This window comes from Lepus europaeus, chromosome 6 (genome assembly GCF_033115175.1).
Source record: "Lepus europaeus isolate LE1 chromosome 6, mLepTim1.pri, whole genome shotgun sequence".
Lineage (NCBI taxonomy): Eukaryota > Metazoa > Chordata > Mammalia > Lagomorpha > Leporidae > Lepus > Lepus europaeus.
The window spans coordinates 108,186,446-108,207,144 of record NC_084832.1 but is presented as its reverse complement, the minus strand read 5'-3'; the positions used below and the strand labels follow the sequence as shown (position 1 = coordinate 108,207,144).

The following is a 20,699-nucleotide window of genomic DNA, read 5'->3' as shown; positions in this document are numbered from 1 at the left end:
AAGTATAAAATTGCAACCCGTCCAGTGATGTGAAAATTATAGCTTATGGTGTTTATCAAGCAACTGTTTTACGGAATTTTAAAACACATTATTTCTTTTTTGATTGAGTTGTTAATTCATCACAAAACTTTAAAAATACACATTTTAAAATTATGATTGATTAGTGTCTACATATACTCCACATCCCACTCTTCAGCAACATTTTTATAAAATAACAGGTTTCCCTCAACGTTCTGAAAAAGCTGTTGGATAATTTTAACCTACATTTTATTTAGAAAGCATTTTAAATATTTTGATTTAAAGTCAACAATTATATTATTTAAAAACAATTTTTATTCAAGGTTTTAGAATTAAGAGGATACATAAATATCATCTACAGCCTAAACTAAAACAATATCCTTAGATTAAATTTTACACTTTTAAATTTCAGTTTCAGGGCCATTGTTATGGAACAATGGATTATGTCTCTGCCTACAATGCAGGTATCCCAATGTGCCTGGGAAAGCAGTGGAAGATGGGCCAAGTACTTGGGTCCCTGTCATCCACATAGGCGATGAAAATGAAATTCCTGGCTCCTGGCTTCGACATGGCCCACCCCAGCTATGTAGTCATTTGGGGGAAACTGGTGGATGGAAGATTCTCTCTCTTTCTCTCTCTCTCTCTCTCTCTCTCTCTGCTTTTCTAATAAATAAATAAATCAGCAAATCTTTAAAAGGAATAAAGCTTCAGTTTTGAGGTGGTTGTGTAGCCCAACAGTTAATATTCCAGTTAAGACACCTGTGTTCAATACCTGGCTCTGGCTTCTAACTCCAGCTTCCTGCCAATGCAGACCCCAAGAGGCAGCAGTAGTGCTCAAGTAGGTTCCTGCCACCCACATGGGAGACCTGGATTAGATCCTGTCTCCTAGCTTTGGCCTAGTTCTGGCCATTGTGAGCTTTTGGGTAGTGAATCAGCAGATAGATGAGAGCTCTGTGTATCTACCTCTTGAATAGATAAAAATAAATCTGTTTTATAAACAAACAAAATTTGACTGAGTTCATTCAACAAATAGTTATTGACTATCTAGTTTGTCTCAACCTGTAGTTACTCAATTCTGTTACTTACGTTCTTAAACCATTTTTTGCTTTTGATTGAAGAGATCCAAAGAGAACGGATGCTACATGTTAAAGCATTGATATTTTTCTGGAAAATCATGCCAACATCTATGAAAAATAATTCATCTATGGAAAAGTTGAGAGGGTCTTCACATAGCAGTATATTTTTTGATCTGGTCTCTTTAGAAAATGTGCTATATGAAATATTTTTTAAAATATTTATTTATTTGAAACAGTTACAGAGAGAGGTAGAAATATAGAGAAGGGGGGTGTCTTCCATCCTTTGGTTCACTCCCCAAATGGCTACAATGGCCGGAGCTGAGCCGGTTCAAAGCCAGGAGCCAGGCACTTCTTCCTGGTCTCCAACGTCCGTGCGGGGGCCAAAGGGCTTGGGCCATCTTCCACTGCTTTCCCAGGCCATAGCACAGAGCTGGATTGGAAGTGGAGCAGCCGGGACTTGAACCGGAACCCATTTGGGATGCCAGCACTGCAGGCTGGGACTTTAACATGCTGCGCCACAGCACCAGCCCCATATATGAAGTATTTTAAAAAGTCATGGAAAATGCATGGATTTCAATTTTTTGCACCAAAATAAATATCTTTCAATTCCACTTTTTCTATCGACTTTTGAAGTGCATTAATTTTCTCTGGTTAAAAACTTTGTGTTTTTTTTCTCATCCTTGCCTTTCCAAAACAAGGTAATGCTTCATAGTGAACTCATTTATGGTTCCATGGGAACAAACAAAATCCTCGAAGACTGAACTTTGAGTTACTGAGCTTTGAGTTGAAAACTCCCAGAGAAGTTTGTTCTTTTATTTTTTAAAAAAAGATTTATTTACTTTATTTGAAAGGCAGAGTTACTGAGAGCAGAGTGTGGGGGGGTAGGGTCTTCAATCTGCTGTTTCATTCCCCAGATAGCTACAACAGCCAGAGCTGAGCCGATCTGAAATCAGAAGCCAGAAGCCAGGAACTTCTGGGTCTCCCATGTGGGTGCAGGGGCCCAAGGACTTGGGCCATCTTCTACTACTTTCTAAGGCCATAGCAGAGAGCTGGATCAGAAGTGGAGCAGCCAGGAGTAGAACTGGTGCCCCTATGGGATGCAGGCGCTGCAGGTGGCGGCTTTACCCACTGTGCCACAGCGCCAGCCCCTGTTCTTTTACTTTTAAATATTTATTTACTTGAGAGGCAGAGAGAGAGATCCCATCAGCAACCTATAACAACTGGGGCTGGGCCAGGGCTGAAGTCAGGAGCCAGGGACTCAATCCAGGCCTCGCATGGATAGAGACAGAAATCCAACTACTTGAGCCATCACTGCTGTCTCCCAGGTCCTGCATTAACAGGAGGCTGGACTCAGGGGCTGGAGCTGAAGGCAGGTATCAAACCCAGGCACCATCCAGCTGCCTACTTTAAAGCAATTTTGAATGTTGAAAGTTTTTCTTTCAACTCAGCCTAATTACAACTCAAGCAGTCTACCAAACCAAGTTGTTGGCCCTGAATCTGAGAGAACGAGCAGCCACTGAGCTCAGCTCCTCCATGCCTCACCCATTTGCCACCCTCACCAAAACTCCACATGTTAAGTTAGAGGGCCACTCCATCTTTCATGTCCTCGAGGTTGATGGCTGCACATCAAAGCCATCGCCAGTTTTTGAAATTCAACACATCCATGAGGATTCTTAAAATTTCTTTTTTTTTAGAGGGGGACATTGATGCAAGCTACTTAAAAAGAATGTCTTGAATGGCTGTTTACATATTTCATTTATATATTTCCCTCAGCTTCAACACAATCCCAAAGTTCTGCCCCAGACATAACTGATGCATAGTCAATCCAAGTCAATGTTTTCAATGAAACTAAAAAACACAGTCTAAAAATATTTTGCTCTGACTCCAGCTTCTTGCCTTATTAATTTTCCTTTTAGAAATTAAGTGGTGTTGCATGAACCAGAGCTACAATTACTCAATGCATTTTAGTGATGACAAGGTTAAATCCTAGACTAATTCAATATTTTCCCTGCCAGTCACTCCACTGTACTTCCTTTTTTGCTTTAGGAACCATGCTGTACTGGACAGGGTAAGGGGGTTGCAAGACAATAGGAATCATTTATCATCATTGTTTATTAATTATTTTCTTGTCTTATGGTCTTCTGATTTTTCAGACATAAAGCGTTATAAGATAGAGTTGAAACTCAACCATATAACTGATATGCACCCCATTCTTCCCCTACCACGGTCTCAGGTGAATTATTATTCTAAATTTTGTGTATATTGTCGAATACATCTTTTTTCTTTTACTTTTTTTTCAAAGATTTATTTATTTATTTGAAAGGCAGAGTTACAGAGAGGCAGAGACAGAGAGAAGTCTTTCATTCACTGGTTCACTCCCCAGGGCCAAAATGGCTGAAGCTGAGCTGATCCGAAGTCAGGAGCCAAGAGCTTCTTCTGGGTCTCCCACAAGGGTGCAGGGGCCCAAGGACTTGAGCAGTCTTCTGCTGTTTTCCCAGGCCATAGTAGAGAGCTGGATCAGAAGTGATGGAGAAGCTAGGTCTTGAACCAATGTCCATATGGGATGCCGTCACTGCAGGCAGTGGCTTTACCCACTACTCCACAGGGCAGGCCCCATATTTTACTTTTATACTTGTATGTATCCAACATTATTTCATGTTTTAAAATATTATGCTGATGGTAGCAAACTGTACATATCATTCTGCAGGTTGCTAAGAGATTTGAGATGGATCCATCCTGCTACAAGCATCTTTAGGAACTTTGTTTCAGTGTCTACACAAATTACTCGATTTATCTTTATTCTTTTTGGAAGAAAGGTCACTTTAAATCATTCACTCTTATAAATACTGTTGCAATAAACATTTGGGACCCATCACCTTAGGTTGGAAATCCCAGATAGCAAGGTATGCACGTCTTCAGCTGTATCAGATATTGTCAAAATGCTTTTTTAACTTGATTATGCTGAGTTATGTATCAGTGGTGAAGAAAGTTCCTGCTTTTTCATATTCTTTCTCAACACTTGCTTGTATCAGTATTTTTTAAGTTTTGCTGCTCTAAGGTGTGAAAAATTTTGTCTCTTTAAGTTCCTGTTGATGAGGGGTTTTTTAAAATTTTTTTGTGTGTTCCTTAGAATTATTTGACTCTTTTGCTTGTTTGTAGGATATTTTTCCATCTTCCTCTGCCAATTTGTAACATAGATTTTGTCACATACCACAGTCCCATTGTCATTTTTATATTGTTCCAAGTGCCTTCTTCCAGGGTCACTTTTTTGGTCTTGCTGAAATATGCCTATTAATATTTCTTTAAGTTAGGCTCCAGTGTTTAAAGTTATCCTAAGCTTTGTGTATTACAAAATGTCCATTGTTTCATCTTTATTCTTGACGGAACTCATTCATTGCTGAAGCAGCTGAGACATAGATTTTCTATTGGCACTTTGAAGATGTTTCATTGTCTTCCTGCTCCAATTACAGTGGAAAAGCAGTCCTCTGTCTATCCAATGGACATTCCCTTGTGGATACTATCATTTTTTCCTCTTCTAGTACCTTTTAAGTTCAGTTCCTTGTTTTTATTCAGCCTTAGTCATCTGCAGTTCCACCATTTTATATTTAGGCCTGGTATTATTTTTTTAATTACCCTGTATCAGGTACTTGTATTTCTCTGCCAACGTGTGGAGTCACGTCAACCTCCAAGTCTTGGAAATTCTTATAACTGTCCCTTCTAATGCTATGTCCGTTACTCCCTCTGCTCCTCTTTTGTTGTCTTCCTATCTAGAGTCTGTCCCACTCCTGTGCATAAAGATTGTCTCTCAGGGCTAAATTAAGGGGCAACTGCTCACCGTCACCTTTTCATTTACTATCTTTAATTGTTATCCCTATAGAATTTCTTCCATCTGTTGATGTTTTCAATTAATTTGAAACTTAGTCAGTTAAATTGATTTTAACTAGCTTAATCAATTAAAATTTAATGAATTTAATAATTGCAATTTCCAATTTTGAAAGTGTTTATTCTGCCCATTTTTATTTCTGCCAATTTTTCTTTAATTATTCCTTGACCTTTTAAAATGGATGTGATTCTTACATTTATATCTTCAAGCATCAAAATCATACTGTAATTTTTTGTTAGATTTCCACTCAAAATATCATCTGAAATGTTACAGTTGTTTTGATGCCTATTGCTTGTAATGTAGGTTTCTTCTTGCATTTTGAAAAACATGCTGTAGGCTCATTTTATGCTTTTTCATTTTCCCATTTCTTTTTTTAAAATTAATTTACTTATTTATTTGAAAAGGTGTGAGTGTATATATGTGTGTGTGTGTGTGTGAGAGAGAGAGAGAGAAAGAGAGAGAGAGGAAAAAGAGGATCTTCCTAAGGCCTGTAATAGCTGGGGCTATGCCAGGCTGAAGCCAGAGCCTGGATCCCAACATTGGTCTCCCATGTGAGAGTCCTGGGATCCCACGACTGGAGCCACCATCAGCTACTCCCAGGGTATCCATCAGCAGAAGCAGAGAAGGGACTTGAACCCAGGAGTTCTGATACAGGATGCAGGCATCCCAAGCGGAGTTTTATCCTTCGAATCAAATGCCCTTCCTCCATTGCTTGTTTATCCCATGATTTTGAGTCAGTTAAGCCTTTGCATCCTTTTGGTTCCATGTCTAAAACAAGACACAGCATAGTTTTGGGATTGTTGATACTGTGGATGATATAGTGGCTAACAGAGTGATGCACTGAGTCAGAACATGCCTAGGCTTGGTCCTTGATACTGAAACTGATGTCCCCTGTCCCCTAGGCCTCCGTATATGAATGCTTTTATCACACAGGAATAACATTGGATCTGTGCCTTCTCCAGTGTGGAGCATTTGGGTCCTTTCTGTACTGGGAACCACACTCAGTGCTGCGTTTTCCAGACTTGCAGCACGGTGGGTGCTTTACTTCAGCCGGCTTTCCCACTTGGAGCTTTTTGTTTGTTTCTGATCCATAGAGACACCATCCTGTTTGTGAAGCTGGCAATAACCTCTGGTTTTCCTTTTGCTTTGTGGTAGAAGCAAAAAGTGTATGACAAGCAAGAACATTCTGAAATATTTGGCTAGAAATCCTAACATTTGCTAAAGAATGTATAGCTAAAAAATTATTTTTTCCTAAAATGTTTAGTGTGATCATTTTTCCTACTCATTAAGTGTCCCACATAATGGAAACTTATGTTTAAATTTAAGAATATGTTATGCTCCTTAATTATCTTTGGGCCATTCATGAAACATCTTGACAAACATTTTTTTTCTTTCAAATTCTGATGTGATTATCTCAGAGATTTCACAAACAGCAGATGTAGAGCAAGCACTGTGGAAAGATAGCAAAGGCAGCTCTGTGTTTGATTGCTCGCTGCTAAGAGGTGTTGCTCTCAGAGACTGGTCTGAGTTCCTGGACTAAGAACTCAAGATGAGTTCGGTGCTGCGGCATAGTGAGATAAACATCCGCCTGTGGGGCCGGCATCCCACATGGGTGCTGGTTCGTGTCCCAGCTGCTTTTCTTCTGATCCAGCTCTTTGTCATGGCCTGGGGAAGCAATAGAAGATGGCCCAGCTCTGGCTGTTGCAGCCATCTGGGGAGTGAACCAGCAGATGGAAGACCTTTCTCTCTGTCTCTCCCTCTCTCTGTCTGTAACTCTACCTCTCAAACAAATAAATAAAATCCAAATAAACAAACAAAAAAACCCTCAGGAAGGGGCAGGCTTTTAGTCCAGCAGTTAAAACACATCCCACATTGGAGAGCTTGGGTTTGGTACCTGGCTCTGCTCCTGACTCCAGCCTCCTGCTAAATGTAGACCCTGAGAGGCATCAGGTGATGGCTCAAGCAACTGGGTTCTTGTCAGCAACTTGGGAGACATGGATTGAGTTCCTAGCTTCCAGTTTCAGCCTGGCACTGACTAAAGGATTGTGGGCATTTGGAAAGTGAACCAGTAGATGGGAGGGTTCTCTCTCATTTTCTCTCTCTCCTCTCTCTATCTCTGTGTCTTTTTTCTTCCTGTTTCTCAAATAAGTAAACACAAATTTATCTCAAGAAGCAGTTGGGAAAGGGATCAAGAACCTTTTCTGATGTGATTAAATTAAGAATGTATCTCTTTTTAGAAATTATTTATTTAATTATTTGCAAGGCAGAGGCAGAGAGAGAGAGTCTTCCATCCACTGGTTCACTCCCCAAGTGGATGCAACAGCTGGAGCTGTGCTGATCCAAAGCCAGGAGCCAGGAGCTTCTTCCAGGTCTCCCACATAGGTGCAGGGCCCCAAGGATTTGGACCATCTTCTATTGCTTCCCCAGGCCATAGTAGAGAGCTGGATTGGAAATGGACCAGCCTGGATTTGAACCAGTGCCCATATGGGATGCTGGTACTGCAGGAGGCGGCTTTACCCGCTACACCACAGCGGAAGTCCCAAAAATGTATCTCTTCTGACATAGTTCTTTTCTGTAGTGTGAGAGACCCGGGATAAGACTCTTGCATCTAATGACGGGAGTAGGAAAAAGAGACCAAATATTGCATCCCAGAACAGAGCACTGCCTTGTGTTTAGAGTGATTTGAGACCTGACCTGACACCTCCGCTATATCTGAGGGGTACTGAGATGGGGCTGGCAGCAACCCATGGTCCAGGAGCAGTGGTGCCCATCAAACCTAGTGCCTTAGTTCAAGTTCCATCATTTCTCTACCAGAACATTTCAACAGCTTTCTAAATTATTCTCTCTGACTCCAGTCGCATCATACATTTTTTTTTCCTTTCTGCCTGCTTAGGGTCATCTGATAATCTCACTTTAGTCAGAGCCACCCTCTTAAACCAGCTGTCCCCACCACACTGAAACTTCCCTGCCCAATCTGTTTTAATGCTCCTTGATTGTGTGTGATTTTCCATTTAATTCCATTGATAGTTTATCATTATTGATCTTATACATGTGCTACCTACTTTATTAAGGAGTTTATTTTACAGTAAAAAAAAAAAAAAACCTTTGCATTATTTCGCAATACCACAAACTAAACAGGTACAGAATACTCACAATATTATATAATTATATAACAGATCACATCAGCAAAGTCAATTTGCACTTCTACTTTTCTTCTCGATCTTTTTTAAAATACTTATTTATTTATTTGAAAGGCAGAGTTACAGAAAGAGAGGGAGAGATAGAGAGATCTTCCACTCACTGGTTTGCTTTCCAAATGGGCAAAACAGCCGGGACTGGATCAGGCTGAGGCCAGGAGTCTGGACCTCCATCCAGGTCTCTCCCATGGGTGCTGCAGCCCAAGTATTTGGACCGTCTCCCACTGCTTTCCCAGGCACATTAGTGGGGAGCTGGATGAAAAGTGGAGCAGCCAGGATTTGAACCAGTGCCCAAATGGAATGTCAGCACTACAGGCAACAGCTTAACTTACTTTGCCAAAATGCTGGCCCACTTGTCTTTAAAAGTACAACTTCCAAGCTAAGAATGGATTTACCATTTTTAAATGTTTGACAAGAATCAAAAGAATAACAGTGTCTCATGACACATGAAATTCATATTAAAAATTCACAGTTGGTGTATTTAATAAAGTTTTACTAGAACAGTCATGTTAACTTGTACATGTAATATCTTTAGCTGCTTTTGTATTGCAACAGTGGGATTGAAGAGTTGCAATATAGACCATATGGCCTGCAAAGTATAACATATTTATTGGTTACACCTTTGAAAACTCAGTTTGCTCATGCCTGGGCTACCTCATAGGTTTGAAAACTAAGGTTTAGAGAAAATAGTCTTTTACCCAAGTCTACACACATGGTTTCCATTTTTCTTTGAATGTACTTTGAACCACTATCCCACCTGCTTAAGAAGTTGTCCGGGATTCAAGATCTTGTGGCTTGCAGTTCTACTACAAAAGAGAGCATTTCCCAGGTCAAATCTGATGATATTCTTTCTTTGATCTGTCATCAGTCCTCATCACTTTCATGCTAATGTCTAAACTCCTTCACGAGATACTTCAGGCTGTTCCCAACATTTCCAGGCACTTTCCTGGAATTGTCTGGAGTGGCTGATGCTTGCCTTTTTGTCTCTTCACAAAGCTGATGCAAGCCACGTTCTGCCTGCTTCCAACTTCCACACATACATTCCTTTCAACTCTAACTGTAACATGTCCTATTCTTTATTCTTTTGGCAAATTTTCATTAATTTTTATGATTCTTTCAATTGTGGTATGCTCCCAAATTTCTCCAGGGGGAAGGCACTCTCCCTTACATAATTCTTTTCTAGCATTTGTATATTTCATAATAGTTTTGTTTGCCCTTTCCACTGTAGTGTAGCAACTTTGTAATTTTATTTACTTTTGATTTTTGGCACCGAGAACACAGCACAGGGAAGGTGTCCAATAAATGAAATAAAAGTCATGGATTTTTGTTATCTCTAATAGATTCATGGAGAATATGAGCTCTGCACAGCATCTCCATGAATGTCCTGCAAGGTCTATAGCTACTACCTCCACACATTTACTGACACAATTGAAGTATACAACTGTGTGCATATAACATTTCCCCAGTTTCTAAGCCATTGTTGCCAGGTACTGTTTTATCTACTGGAAGACCACCTCTTCCCTCTGAAGTGCACACAATATATTCAAGGTTCTCAATCAATTAAATATTAACCAGAGCCTAAGGGTTGTGAAACTCCTTTGAACTGGCCAAATGACTTGCTTGTGCTGAATTTATTCTTTGCCAATTTCTCAGCTTTGTCTGAAACTGGCAGACTCAGAACAACTATAGCAAAATATCAAAGGACTGCCCCGGGGCCAATTGCTTTGCCACTGCTCATTTCATCCAGACAAGCATCTAACACACAATAAATGACTACAAGAGCAATGTGTCAACTCAGTGAGCAAATACCACAAATGCACGGTAAACTTCTAAAAATATTTCTATTCAAAAGATAAAGATGGCAAAAAAGTATCATTAACTGATAAATAATGGTAATTTTAGAGCTCAAAAGCAATCTTAGGCATCATGTACTTTAATTCCCCCTTTTATAAAGGAGGAAGCTGAAACCCAAATGTCACAAAATGCCACCTTGCGCCTAACATCACAGAAATGTTTGTACATTAGTTCCCAGTTCTTATATTCCTTACTTACCATGGCTTCTGAAGTTTGGGATAATGTAATCAAGCAATTAAAACTGGAGCATGAGATGAGATACAACAAACCATCTATCTATCTATATATCTACATATATTACTTTTTACTTACTTATTTGAAAGGGAGAAAGGAAGTGAGAGAAAGACAATCAGAAGCCAGGAGCTTCTCTGTCTCATAAAATTCCTCCAACAGCTGAGCCAAACCAAAGCTAAGAGCCAAGAATTCAATCTAGGTTTCTCATTGAGTGGCATGGACCAACTACTTTTGCCATCACCTACTACATCCCAGATGTGAACCAGCAGGAATTTTGAATTGAGAATGGAGCTGGGACTCAAACCCAGGTACTCTCAGATAGGATGTGGGTGCCCCAAATGGTGCTTTTAACCACTGTTCCAAATGCCCACGTCCATCATTAATTTTACTTTTGTGAGATTGATGCAAATTTCCTATCCCCATGAAGATATAGAAATATTCAAGATGCTAATTCTCTCCCTTTAACCTAGACAACAACAACAAAAATAATCTGAAATAATAACTGTTATTGAGTTTATCAGAGAGGTGAAATTGCAAAAAAGTCAAATGAAGCAAATACAAGAAGAGAAGTGACTCCTTGTTTCACCTCTGACAGAGCATGGCAGGAAGAGAGGAGGTATATAAGAAGAAGGTAAAGGTTTTTATTGAATTCACAAAGTCAAGTGTGGTCTAAACAATAGGTTAGAACTGCTCTGTCCAACCTCTGCACATATGTTCCTCTGTCCACTGCTCTGCTACTACTGGAAAAGAAGCAAGAAACCACATGGAGCACAGATTTATGGTAGAATTCAGCTGTCCCTGTAAAGCAGGGGATAGGAATGTTGATAATGCCCCACCCAAGATCACAGGGGCTGTCTAAACCTGAGGCTGGACCAGAAGACCCAAGAAATAGTACTGGGTAAAGAGAAACAGCAGTCTATAGCTGGGGAGACCATCTGTGGAACAGGTGTTCTAACCTTGCTGAACACTGCAGATGGAACTAGAAAACAGAAATATCTTCTATCATTGCTACCATCCTACCACTGGAAGGATTTCAAATCTGTGATGAACCAAATTAAGCCTGCTGAACTACTCACTAGATTGACTTACCCTCTCAATCCCCTCAACTACTAGCCTAAAAATATAGTGAATTTAAAGCAAACTTCATGAATACACTCATGGTTGTTCAATGACAGGATGCATTCTGAGAAATGCATTGCTAGGTGATTTTGTTGTTATAGGAACACTAGAGCGTATACCTGCACAAACTTAGATGGTATAGCCTACTGTACACCTAGTATATATGCCATAGCTTTTTGGTCCGAAGCTACAAACCTGTACAGCATGGGACTCTTCTGAATACTGTGGTTAATTACAACACATGATTTGTTTGTATTAGCATGATCACAACTGTGAGGGTGTTATGATGGCTATGGTATCACTGGGCAATAGAAATTTTTAGCTCTATTAGGATCTTATGAGAGTGCCATTGTTCACCAAAATATTGTCAATGTGGTGCATGACTAGAATTACATTACATATAAATGGTCAAAAGCTGTTATACCCAAATCAGTAGCCATTGGCCCCAAATGGCTATTGAACACTTAAAATGAGGCTAGTGCAGCTGACGAACTACATTCTAAACTTGGTTTAACCTTAATTAACTTATGATCAAAAGTAAAAAAATCTAAAAATTTCTATATTGATTATATGTAGAAATAATAAGATTGTAAGTGCTATGATTAGAAAATGATGTTATTACAAGTAATTTCTCCTTTTCAAAAAGCTTTAAAATGTGTGTACCAAAAAATTTGAAGTTATATATGTAATTAACATTTCCATGTTTATTGAATATGGCTGATCTAAACAATTAACATTAAGAGGCAGAAAGTTTTCAGATTGGAGAAAAGGCCAGACCCAATGCTGTGCTGTCTAAAGAAAAACCATTTACAGTACAAGGACACAAATATGTTGAAAGTAAAAGTATGCCATGGAAATACTTACCAAATAAAACCCCTAAAATAGCTATATTAATAGCAGACAAAAAAGACTTCAACATCAGGCTTACTACCTGGGATAAAGAGGAACATTACATGTAGATAAAGAAGAATCAGATTATCAATAACACATAGCAGTCCTGAAAGTATTGTACCCAACAACATTACAAAAAAGCTTCAAACCATGAAAAGCACAAACTAATGGAAGTGAAAAGAGACACATCCATAGCTTTAAGAGGAAACTTTCACACTTCTCCATCAATCATTGGTAGAACAAATAAACAGAAAATCAGTCAGGGTATGGAAGACTTAGCCCAGCAACTTGACCCAAATGACATTTATTGAAGCTTCACCCAACAAATATTCACAGTACACAGTACGGTAGATCATATTTGAGCCCAGAAGATTAATCTCAACATTTTCAAATAACTGAACTCCTATACAGTATGTTCATTGATCACACCATTTGCCTAGAAATCAATTTAAGAAAAATCTCTGCAGAATGTTCAAATTTTTGGACATGTGCACAGAGGTCAAAGGAGAAATCACAAAGGAACACAGAATACAATTTTAATAGAACTCACTGCCTATGCTGAAATGTCAATGAGCTATTCCAGAGGTCTTTTCAGATTTACTTACTTATTATGTCTCTTCACGATCCAATAGTTAAACAGCTGAATCCTCCATCTTTGTCTAGTTAGGAATGGTTAAGGGCATGCTAATGAATGCGGAGTCTTTTTCTCTTGGCTTCCTCCCGTTGCTTGCTCAACCAATTGAACTAATATTTATTAACCTCCCATTAAGCATATGGTTCAGGCTAGGTGTTTATGAAAACATGAAAATGAGCAAGGCAGAATTTCTGATTTTATATTGTATTATAAGAGGGTACCTTAAAACATTTTGGAAAAATGCTATTAAAAGATTATTCTGGTGCAAAATACTTTTGAAATTCATAGTCTTTTTTATAATACACATTTTCAATGGGCTTTTGACAGCCACTTGCATACCTAAAATCTACTGTCTGAATCTCTCCCCCACTTGGTATTTTTCTAGAACTTGTTTAAGACTGTATTTTAGCAGATAAGTTATTTTAATTCCACTAATTGCTCGATTTATTCATTATATGTATAAATCTTGAAGGTCTTAGTCTGTGCCATTTCTAATTTTTAGGACTCCATATTGATTCTGGGACTCTGCCATGGAGATTTTAATTAAGTTTTGACAGATATATTTTTAAAAAGTGTCTTCCAGCTTGGTTCTGAATTCCTGCTTCTCTCTCTTTTTATCACAACAGACAGTATCACCATATCTTCTCCCTTAATTGTGGTCAGAATGATCCCATTTAGCAAGCATTTTAAAAATAGCAGCTATTGAAAAACGTACACTGGAGATTATGGGAAAAATAGAAATTCACTGAGCCATTAAATTGCTCTAGTTATAAACGCTACTCTCTTCCAGACATCATTTTTTCTTCTAAACCTTAACATATGCATAGTGTTGCTTCATACTTTGAGATTACATGTTGATGTCAGAGAATAGAGTAAAAATTACATATAATTAAAATCATGCCTAGAAACTTCCTAACTCTTTAGGATACAAACTACTGAAGGTTAAAATGCCAGTGATGTGTTTTCTAGGCATTTTTCTTGCACACTGGAAACCAAGGCTCTTTTGAGGGTGATAAAGGCATCTTTTTATTTTAGGTCAATATCTCTTATTACATTTGAGTATGCTGAACATACTATAAGCTCACTGTTTCAAAAAACAAACTTCTTGCTATAAGAATGTATATTCTGAAAAAAAATCAACAAGTTATTATTACATTATTAAGTAATAAGGCAGAAAATTTCATGGTACAATCATGAATCCAAAATTGTCATTCAAGGATTGGCATTTAGTACAGTGGCTAGGCTACCGATTGGGGTGCCCACATCCCATATTAGAGTGCTTGGGTTTGAGTCCTGGCTCCACTCTTCATTACAACTCTCAATTAACACAGCCCCTGGTAGGCAGTAAGTAATGGCACAAGTAATTTGGTCCCTGCCACCCATGTTTGAGAAGTGGAAAGGTTCCCAGCTCCTGGCTTTGACCTTGCACAGCCCTGGTTGTTGCAAACATCTGGGGAACAAACCAACAAATGGAAAACCCCTCCCCCACTTGCCCCAGTCTTTCAATCTCTTTTTGCTTTTCAAATTAATTAAATAAATATTTTAAAAGTTGTCGTGCAGTCTCAAAATATACTACCTTAATGAGGTTTCCTATTTTTGACTTAAAACAGATTTTTATTTACAAAAGGCAAACAGTTAAGTATTGCCAAAATATGGCCAGAAGTTGTATTCTTAATATAATGCAGAAGTTTGGATCCATCTCTTGACTTACTGGTAGCAATCTTGCCATTCGGGATTATTCTCTTTCAGTGACAGTCCCATGAGAACACACTGATAAGAAACACAGAGGAGACATTATATGTGATGCTTACTTGTTAACACAGTGATAGATCTGGATGGCTTGGTAACCACATTTCCATTTACCACCACCAGGGTGATAATGTAATAAAGGCCATGATAATTGGCCTTAAAGATAACAGGAGGAGGCAAAGTGCTGTTGAATTCCTCAAATTCGAAGAAATAATTTTTGGATTCACCAGTTATCTTCACAACATACACAGATGCTGGACTGATGACATCTGAGGCTTCTAGAGAGACAGCAATGCTGTTGTCATCTCGGACTGTTACGTGGAAGGTTGCAGCAGTCTGTTTAAGAGAGACAAAGGGAAAAAAGAAATCAAATACAGGTTATTAGCAATGAAATTGTACTGAAGTGATTTGTTTCTAAAACCAATGATTAGGATAACTATTATTTCTGAAAATATTGAGTTCTGTAAGTATTTCAGTTACACAAGGGGAATCAAAGAGACAAGAGATTATCCCTCTTATGACAAATGATCTCAGAATTTTACTTTGAAGATTTTTCTCCACTGAAAAGCTGTTACAAGTTCATAGATTGTGTCATGTAATAAATAAAGGAAATATTATGTGTCATGTAATAAATAAAGAAAATATTATGTGAGTTAGTGAATAATGGATGCATGAAAGTTATATTGACACTCAGGTTCCTGGGAAGGCCATGAACTCAAATGTCTTGAAGAAGTTACACAGTTTGAAGAAATACTCTTTTGCATTTGAGAGAGCAGTGGTACTCCTGGGAAAATTTGAGGAGAAGGTTTCATAGAAGTTATTTCTTTTCTCATTTCTCACCTGTTAGTTCTGCAAATAAAAAAAAAAAAGTCAGGATTGAGAAGCCTGTGTCAATCCTTTTCATTAAAGGTTAGCCAGCCCTTAATAAAAGAAGGTAAGATGATGAAGGGTTGACTAGGGGCTGGCATTGTGGGGAAGTGGGTGAAGCCACTACCTGTGACAATGACACGCCATTTGAGTGCCAGTTCTAGTCCTGGCTGCTCCACTCCCAAACCAGATCTCTGCTAATGCACCTGAGAAAGCAGTGGAAGATTGCCCAAGTACTTGCCACATGGGAGATCCTGATGGATTTCCTGGCTGCTGGCTTTAACATGGCCCAGCCCAGGCTGTTGTGGCCAATTGAGGAGCAAACCAGTGGTTGGAAGAAGTCTCTGTATTTGTCTATGTCTCTCTCTCTCTCTCTCTAACTCAGCATTTCAAATAATTAAATAAATCTTAGAGGAAAAAGTGACCAGATTGAAAATCTACAGGCATCTTTGAGAAAGTCAGCTTTTGGTGGGCTGAACACTTGGCTCCAAATCTCTAGATAGATATTTATGGACAATGTTAGAATGAACACTTGCGAAGTGGGTTTAAGTCTTCCTTCCTGATTCTGTCCCGAATTCCACACGCAGAGTTAGTCCTACACTCCACTGTCAAAGAGGACCTATGCACTTTGTACCACTTGCTGCTTTGCTTTCAATTTATCTTCTAAGTATGTGCTGTCCTGGGCACGTGAATCATTTCCCTGCTCTGAGTGTCAGATTACTTGTCTATAATAACGTGAAGGTAAATTGCTGAAACTGGTTAAGTATCTAGGAGGACCCAGGGACCATACTAGGCATTCTATAAATACCATTAACTCCTTTATTGTTCAAAAAGACCTCAATGATTAGGTATTCTTATTTTCACTCTCATTTTGTAGCCGAGAAAACTGAAACTTAGAATGATTAAGTCACGCAAGGTCACAAGTCCACAAAATGAGCTCCTTTATTCTGTTCTTGACAATGTTCCTAACATTGTCACACAGCACATAACTGATAAGTATCTGTTAAATGAATAAAAGAACTGCTAATTGCATTAATTACTTGTAGGCACTAGCTTCTTAAGAATTAATAAAATATACTTATTGACTGTGATAATTCACATATTGCTAAGCATATAATGCACATCGATATCCTAAAAAGGGCTTTATTCGTCTAAACCTGATGTATTTTCTTGTTTCTTTTTTTTAAGAAATGTAGTTTTTTTTTTTTTTTTGCGGGGGGGGGGTGGGCGGCAGTGCTGTGACATAGCAGTTAAAGCTGCCACCTGTGGTGCCAACATCCCAAATGGGCACTGGTTTGAGTCCCCGATGCTCTACTTCCAACCCAGCTCTCAGCTATGGCCTGGGAAAGCAGTAGAAGATGGCCCAAGTCCTTGGGCCCCTGTACCCACGTGGGAGAACCAGAAGAAGCTCCTGGCTCCTGGCTTCAGATCAGTGCAGCTCCGGCCCTTGCAGCCATTTGGGGAGTGAACCAGTGGATGGAAGACCTCTCTCTCTCTTTGCCTCTGCCTCTCTGTAACTCTTTCAAATAAAATAAATAAATCTTAAAAAGAAAAAAACAAAAGTAAAAAGAAATGTAGTTTTTATAAGCTCTAGCACTTGTGAAGATGCCTGGTGGGGCCGGTGATGTGGTGCAGCAGGTTAATGCCCGGGCCTGAAGTGCCAGCATCACATATGGATGCCGGTTTGAGAGCCAGCTGCTTCTCTTCCAATCCAGCTCTCTGCTCTGGCCTGGGAAAGCAGTGGAGGATGGCCCAAGTCCTTGGGCCCCTGTGCCCATATGGGAGACCTGGAAGAGGCTCCTGGCTCCTGGTTTCGGATCGGCACAGCTTTGGCCATTGAGGCTAATTGGGGAGTGAACCAGTAGGTAGAAGACTCTCTCTTTCTCTCTCTCTCTCTCTCTCTCTGTGTAACTCTGACTTTCAAATAAATAAATCTTTTCAAAAATAAAAATAAATAAAAAAGAATACCTGGAATTAGAAGTTCTAATGATATTTGAAACATGCTAGACTGGAAGTCCTCTAAAGTTAGGTTCTGTATGTTATTTCTAGCTGCATCTCCAGCTTCACCATCAGTGTCTGGCATATGTCAGGTTCTACTTGATGTTGGTGGTTTTAGGCAGGTTTCTGTAATATGAGATATTCATTGTGAAGTGACTTTGAAAATGTTCCTTTACCCACATTGTCTCTCATTCTCAGATATATGGGCAGGCTTCTAACACTGAGTGCTGCACTTCTGGGACTGAATATAAAATGTGAGCTGTTCTATGCTGCCAGCGCTCCATGTGGATCTGTGAGGTTAGCATAAAGGTCATAATAATATTTCATTGTTTAGGTGAAAAGGAGAAATAAGAAAAAGAAAAAATATAGAAAGCATTTGCTGTGCTGGCACATCCCTGGAGATCAATAAGTATTATCTCCCCGTTTTCTCTATTACCCTTTCCTTCTTTTGGAAAATGCTTCCATGGGTTCTGGCTTAATTACAGCCATTTAAACGCCTACAGAGTTTACCTCCAGCAGATAAAAACTAGATACTTACACAAAATAACAAATAAATGAGTGAAGACTCTGCAACAGGAAAAAGCAGACAGACTCTGAAGAACAGCTGGCATATGGGAAAAGGTACTAGCGCAGAATGAGTTACTTTGTTTTATCTATCTATCTATCTATCCATCTATCTATCTTTTTAAAGATTTATTTATTTAGGGGCCGGCGCCATGGCTCAGTCAGTTAATCCTCCGCCTGTGGCACCGGCATCCCATATGGGCACCTGGTTCTAGTCCCGGTTGCTCCTCTTCTAGTCCAGCTCTCTGCTATGGCCCCGGAAGGCAGTGGAGGATGGCCCAAGTGCTTGGGCCCCTGCACCCATGTGGGAGACCTGGAGGAGGCTCCTGGCTCTTGGCTTCGGATCAGCATAGCTCCAGCCATAGTGGCCAATTGGGGGTTGAACCAATGGAAGAAGACCTTTCTCTCTGTCTCTCTCCCTCACTGTCTGTCGAATTTAAAAAAAAAAAAAGATTTATTTATTTACTTGAAAGTCAGAGTTATAGAGAGAGAGAAGGAGAGGCAGAGAGAGAGGGAAAGAGAGAGGACTTCCATCCACTGGTTCACTCCTCAGAAGGCTGCAACGGCTGGAGCTGTGCCGATCCGAAGCCAGGAACCAGGAGCTTCTTCCAGGTCTTCCAAGAACTTGGGCCATCTTCTACTGGTTTCCCAGGCCATAGCAGAGAGCTGATTCGGAAGAGGAGCAGCCGGGACTTGAACTGGCACCCGTATGGTATGCTGGCACTACAGGCGGCGGCCCTACCCACTATGCTACAGTGGTGGCCCTACCCACTATGCCATAGCGGCGGCCCCTATCTATCTTCTGTCTTAGCTTATAGCCAAAGGAAAGAGGCTATTCTCATCACCATTTGAAATGGTTAAAACTCTGAAAAAAATCTCCTAATCTTTCTGTTTTGACACAACAGGTGACTGAATCTGGGCAACCACAGCTGATTGCAAGTAAATGGGGAAACCTGACAAGGAAGGCGCCAAAGAGAATGATTCCTAAAGTGTTTCCAAGCCTAAGCTGACAAGGAACCACGCACATGCAGGGCAGATGCCACGTGGCCCAGCCAAATCCAAAGGAACTGTCCTAAGTGTTGATCTGCCACCACAGGAAAGAGTGTTTCATTTGCAGTCAACCAAATAAATTTTCAGCTAAGACACAAATATTGACTTCATCAGAAAAATGTAGCAGCATCTATAGTCTCCACAACATAATATTCACAACATTCAAGAAATAACCTCAAGTTAGCCAGTATAAAAAGAACCAAAACATAAATTTTCAAGGGAATAAACAATCAACAGCAATCAACTGTGAGACATCCCAGATGTTGCAAGTTTCAAACAAGCACCTAATTTTTAAAAATTTATTTGTTTTATTTGAATGAAAGAGAGAGAGGGAGAGAGAAAGAGAGAGATATTGATTCCACCTGCTGGTTCACTACCCAAATGCCAGCAAGATCAGGAGCAGAGGCAGGCTGAAGCAGGAACATGGATCTCAACCCAGGTCTTCCCTGTGGGTATCAGGAACCCAACTACTTGAGCCATCACCTGCCTTCTCCCAAGGTGTGCATTAGAAGGAAGCTAAAATGGAGAGCAGAGCCTAGATTTAAGCCGAGACACACCAAGATTGGATGTGGGTGTCTCAAGTGGCAGCTTGATCTACTGTGCCAAACTCCTGACCCAAATAGAGTGCCCTAAATTAGGCTCTCCCTGGGTTCTAGCTATTTGGAAATCCCTTTTGCTCTTTAGAAGTTAAGGATTCATATGAGAATCGAATGTTTCATGGCTATAGCCTAAGAGTTCCCTCAATTTACGAAATGAAAAGAAAAACCTTCATGACTGAATAGCTCAGCACACATTCAGTTCTAGAATCTTTCCTTTATTTTAAACAGTTTGTTTCTATGGGAAATTTTATTGTACTGTTTCATTCATTGTGAGCATACTTTTTTGCACTACCAAATATAGTTATAATATCTAATAGTGGGTATGAAAAATGAATGAGAGGGTTGGGAAGAGTTTTCTTGGCCATCAGAAGCCTGGAGTAGCAAGTGCCCCCGGGGCATAGCGGTGTCAGTGGTCAACCCAGGACCAAGCTTTGGGTGCTGTGCACAGGAGAAGTATTTGTTGACCAAAATATAATGAGATGGGTGGGTCACAGATGTGCATGTACCCAGAGGTGCCAGGCCTCCAGGGCAGGTGTCATGCCCTTCTTACTTCTGTGGTTGTGCCATAGAGTCCATCAGTGCAGATTGTGCCCACACTGGGCAATCCCAAGGTGTATCTAGTGCACATGACCATTCTACTTAAGTCATCCTTTGCTCAAGGATGTACCTGCTCTTGGCACTTCCTTCTCCCTTGTACTCCTATGGCTAACTCTTCCTCCTGCTGCTCCTCCACTCTCTATTTCTTTCCACCAACTCACAGGGCTGGATCCTTTATTCATTGGAGTCACCAGGTCTTTCTCTACCACCCCCACCTTGTTTTAGTGTGTGGAATAAAATTCATTTAATGCAAAGCCAAGAGCCTTCTCTTTAGCTCCTGGTGTGTGGGGATTAGGTGGGGAAAACAAGTAGTATGTAGGTTGACTCCAACATCCCCTGCCTCATCATCTCCCATTCCTCTTATAGAGA

General features: G+C 39.9%; 1 protein-coding gene across 1 annotated transcript in view; it reads right to left on the bottom strand.

Moving 5' to 3' along the window:
- The window catches only part of PTPRO (protein tyrosine phosphatase receptor type O), a 107,050-nt gene extending 86,683 nt beyond the window's left edge, over positions 1 to 20,367 (bottom strand). Inside the window, exons 1-2 of the mRNA XM_062195228.1 lie at positions 20,284 to 20,367; positions 14,718 to 14,991 (exon numbers count right to left, since the gene is read on the bottom strand). Of these exons, the coding sequence (XP_062051212.1) occupies positions 14,718 to 14,991; positions 20,284 to 20,367 (358 nt within the window). The remainder of the gene's footprint in view (positions 1 to 14,717; positions 14,992 to 20,283) is intronic.
- Between the last annotated feature and the right edge of the window lie 332 nt (positions 20,368 to 20,699).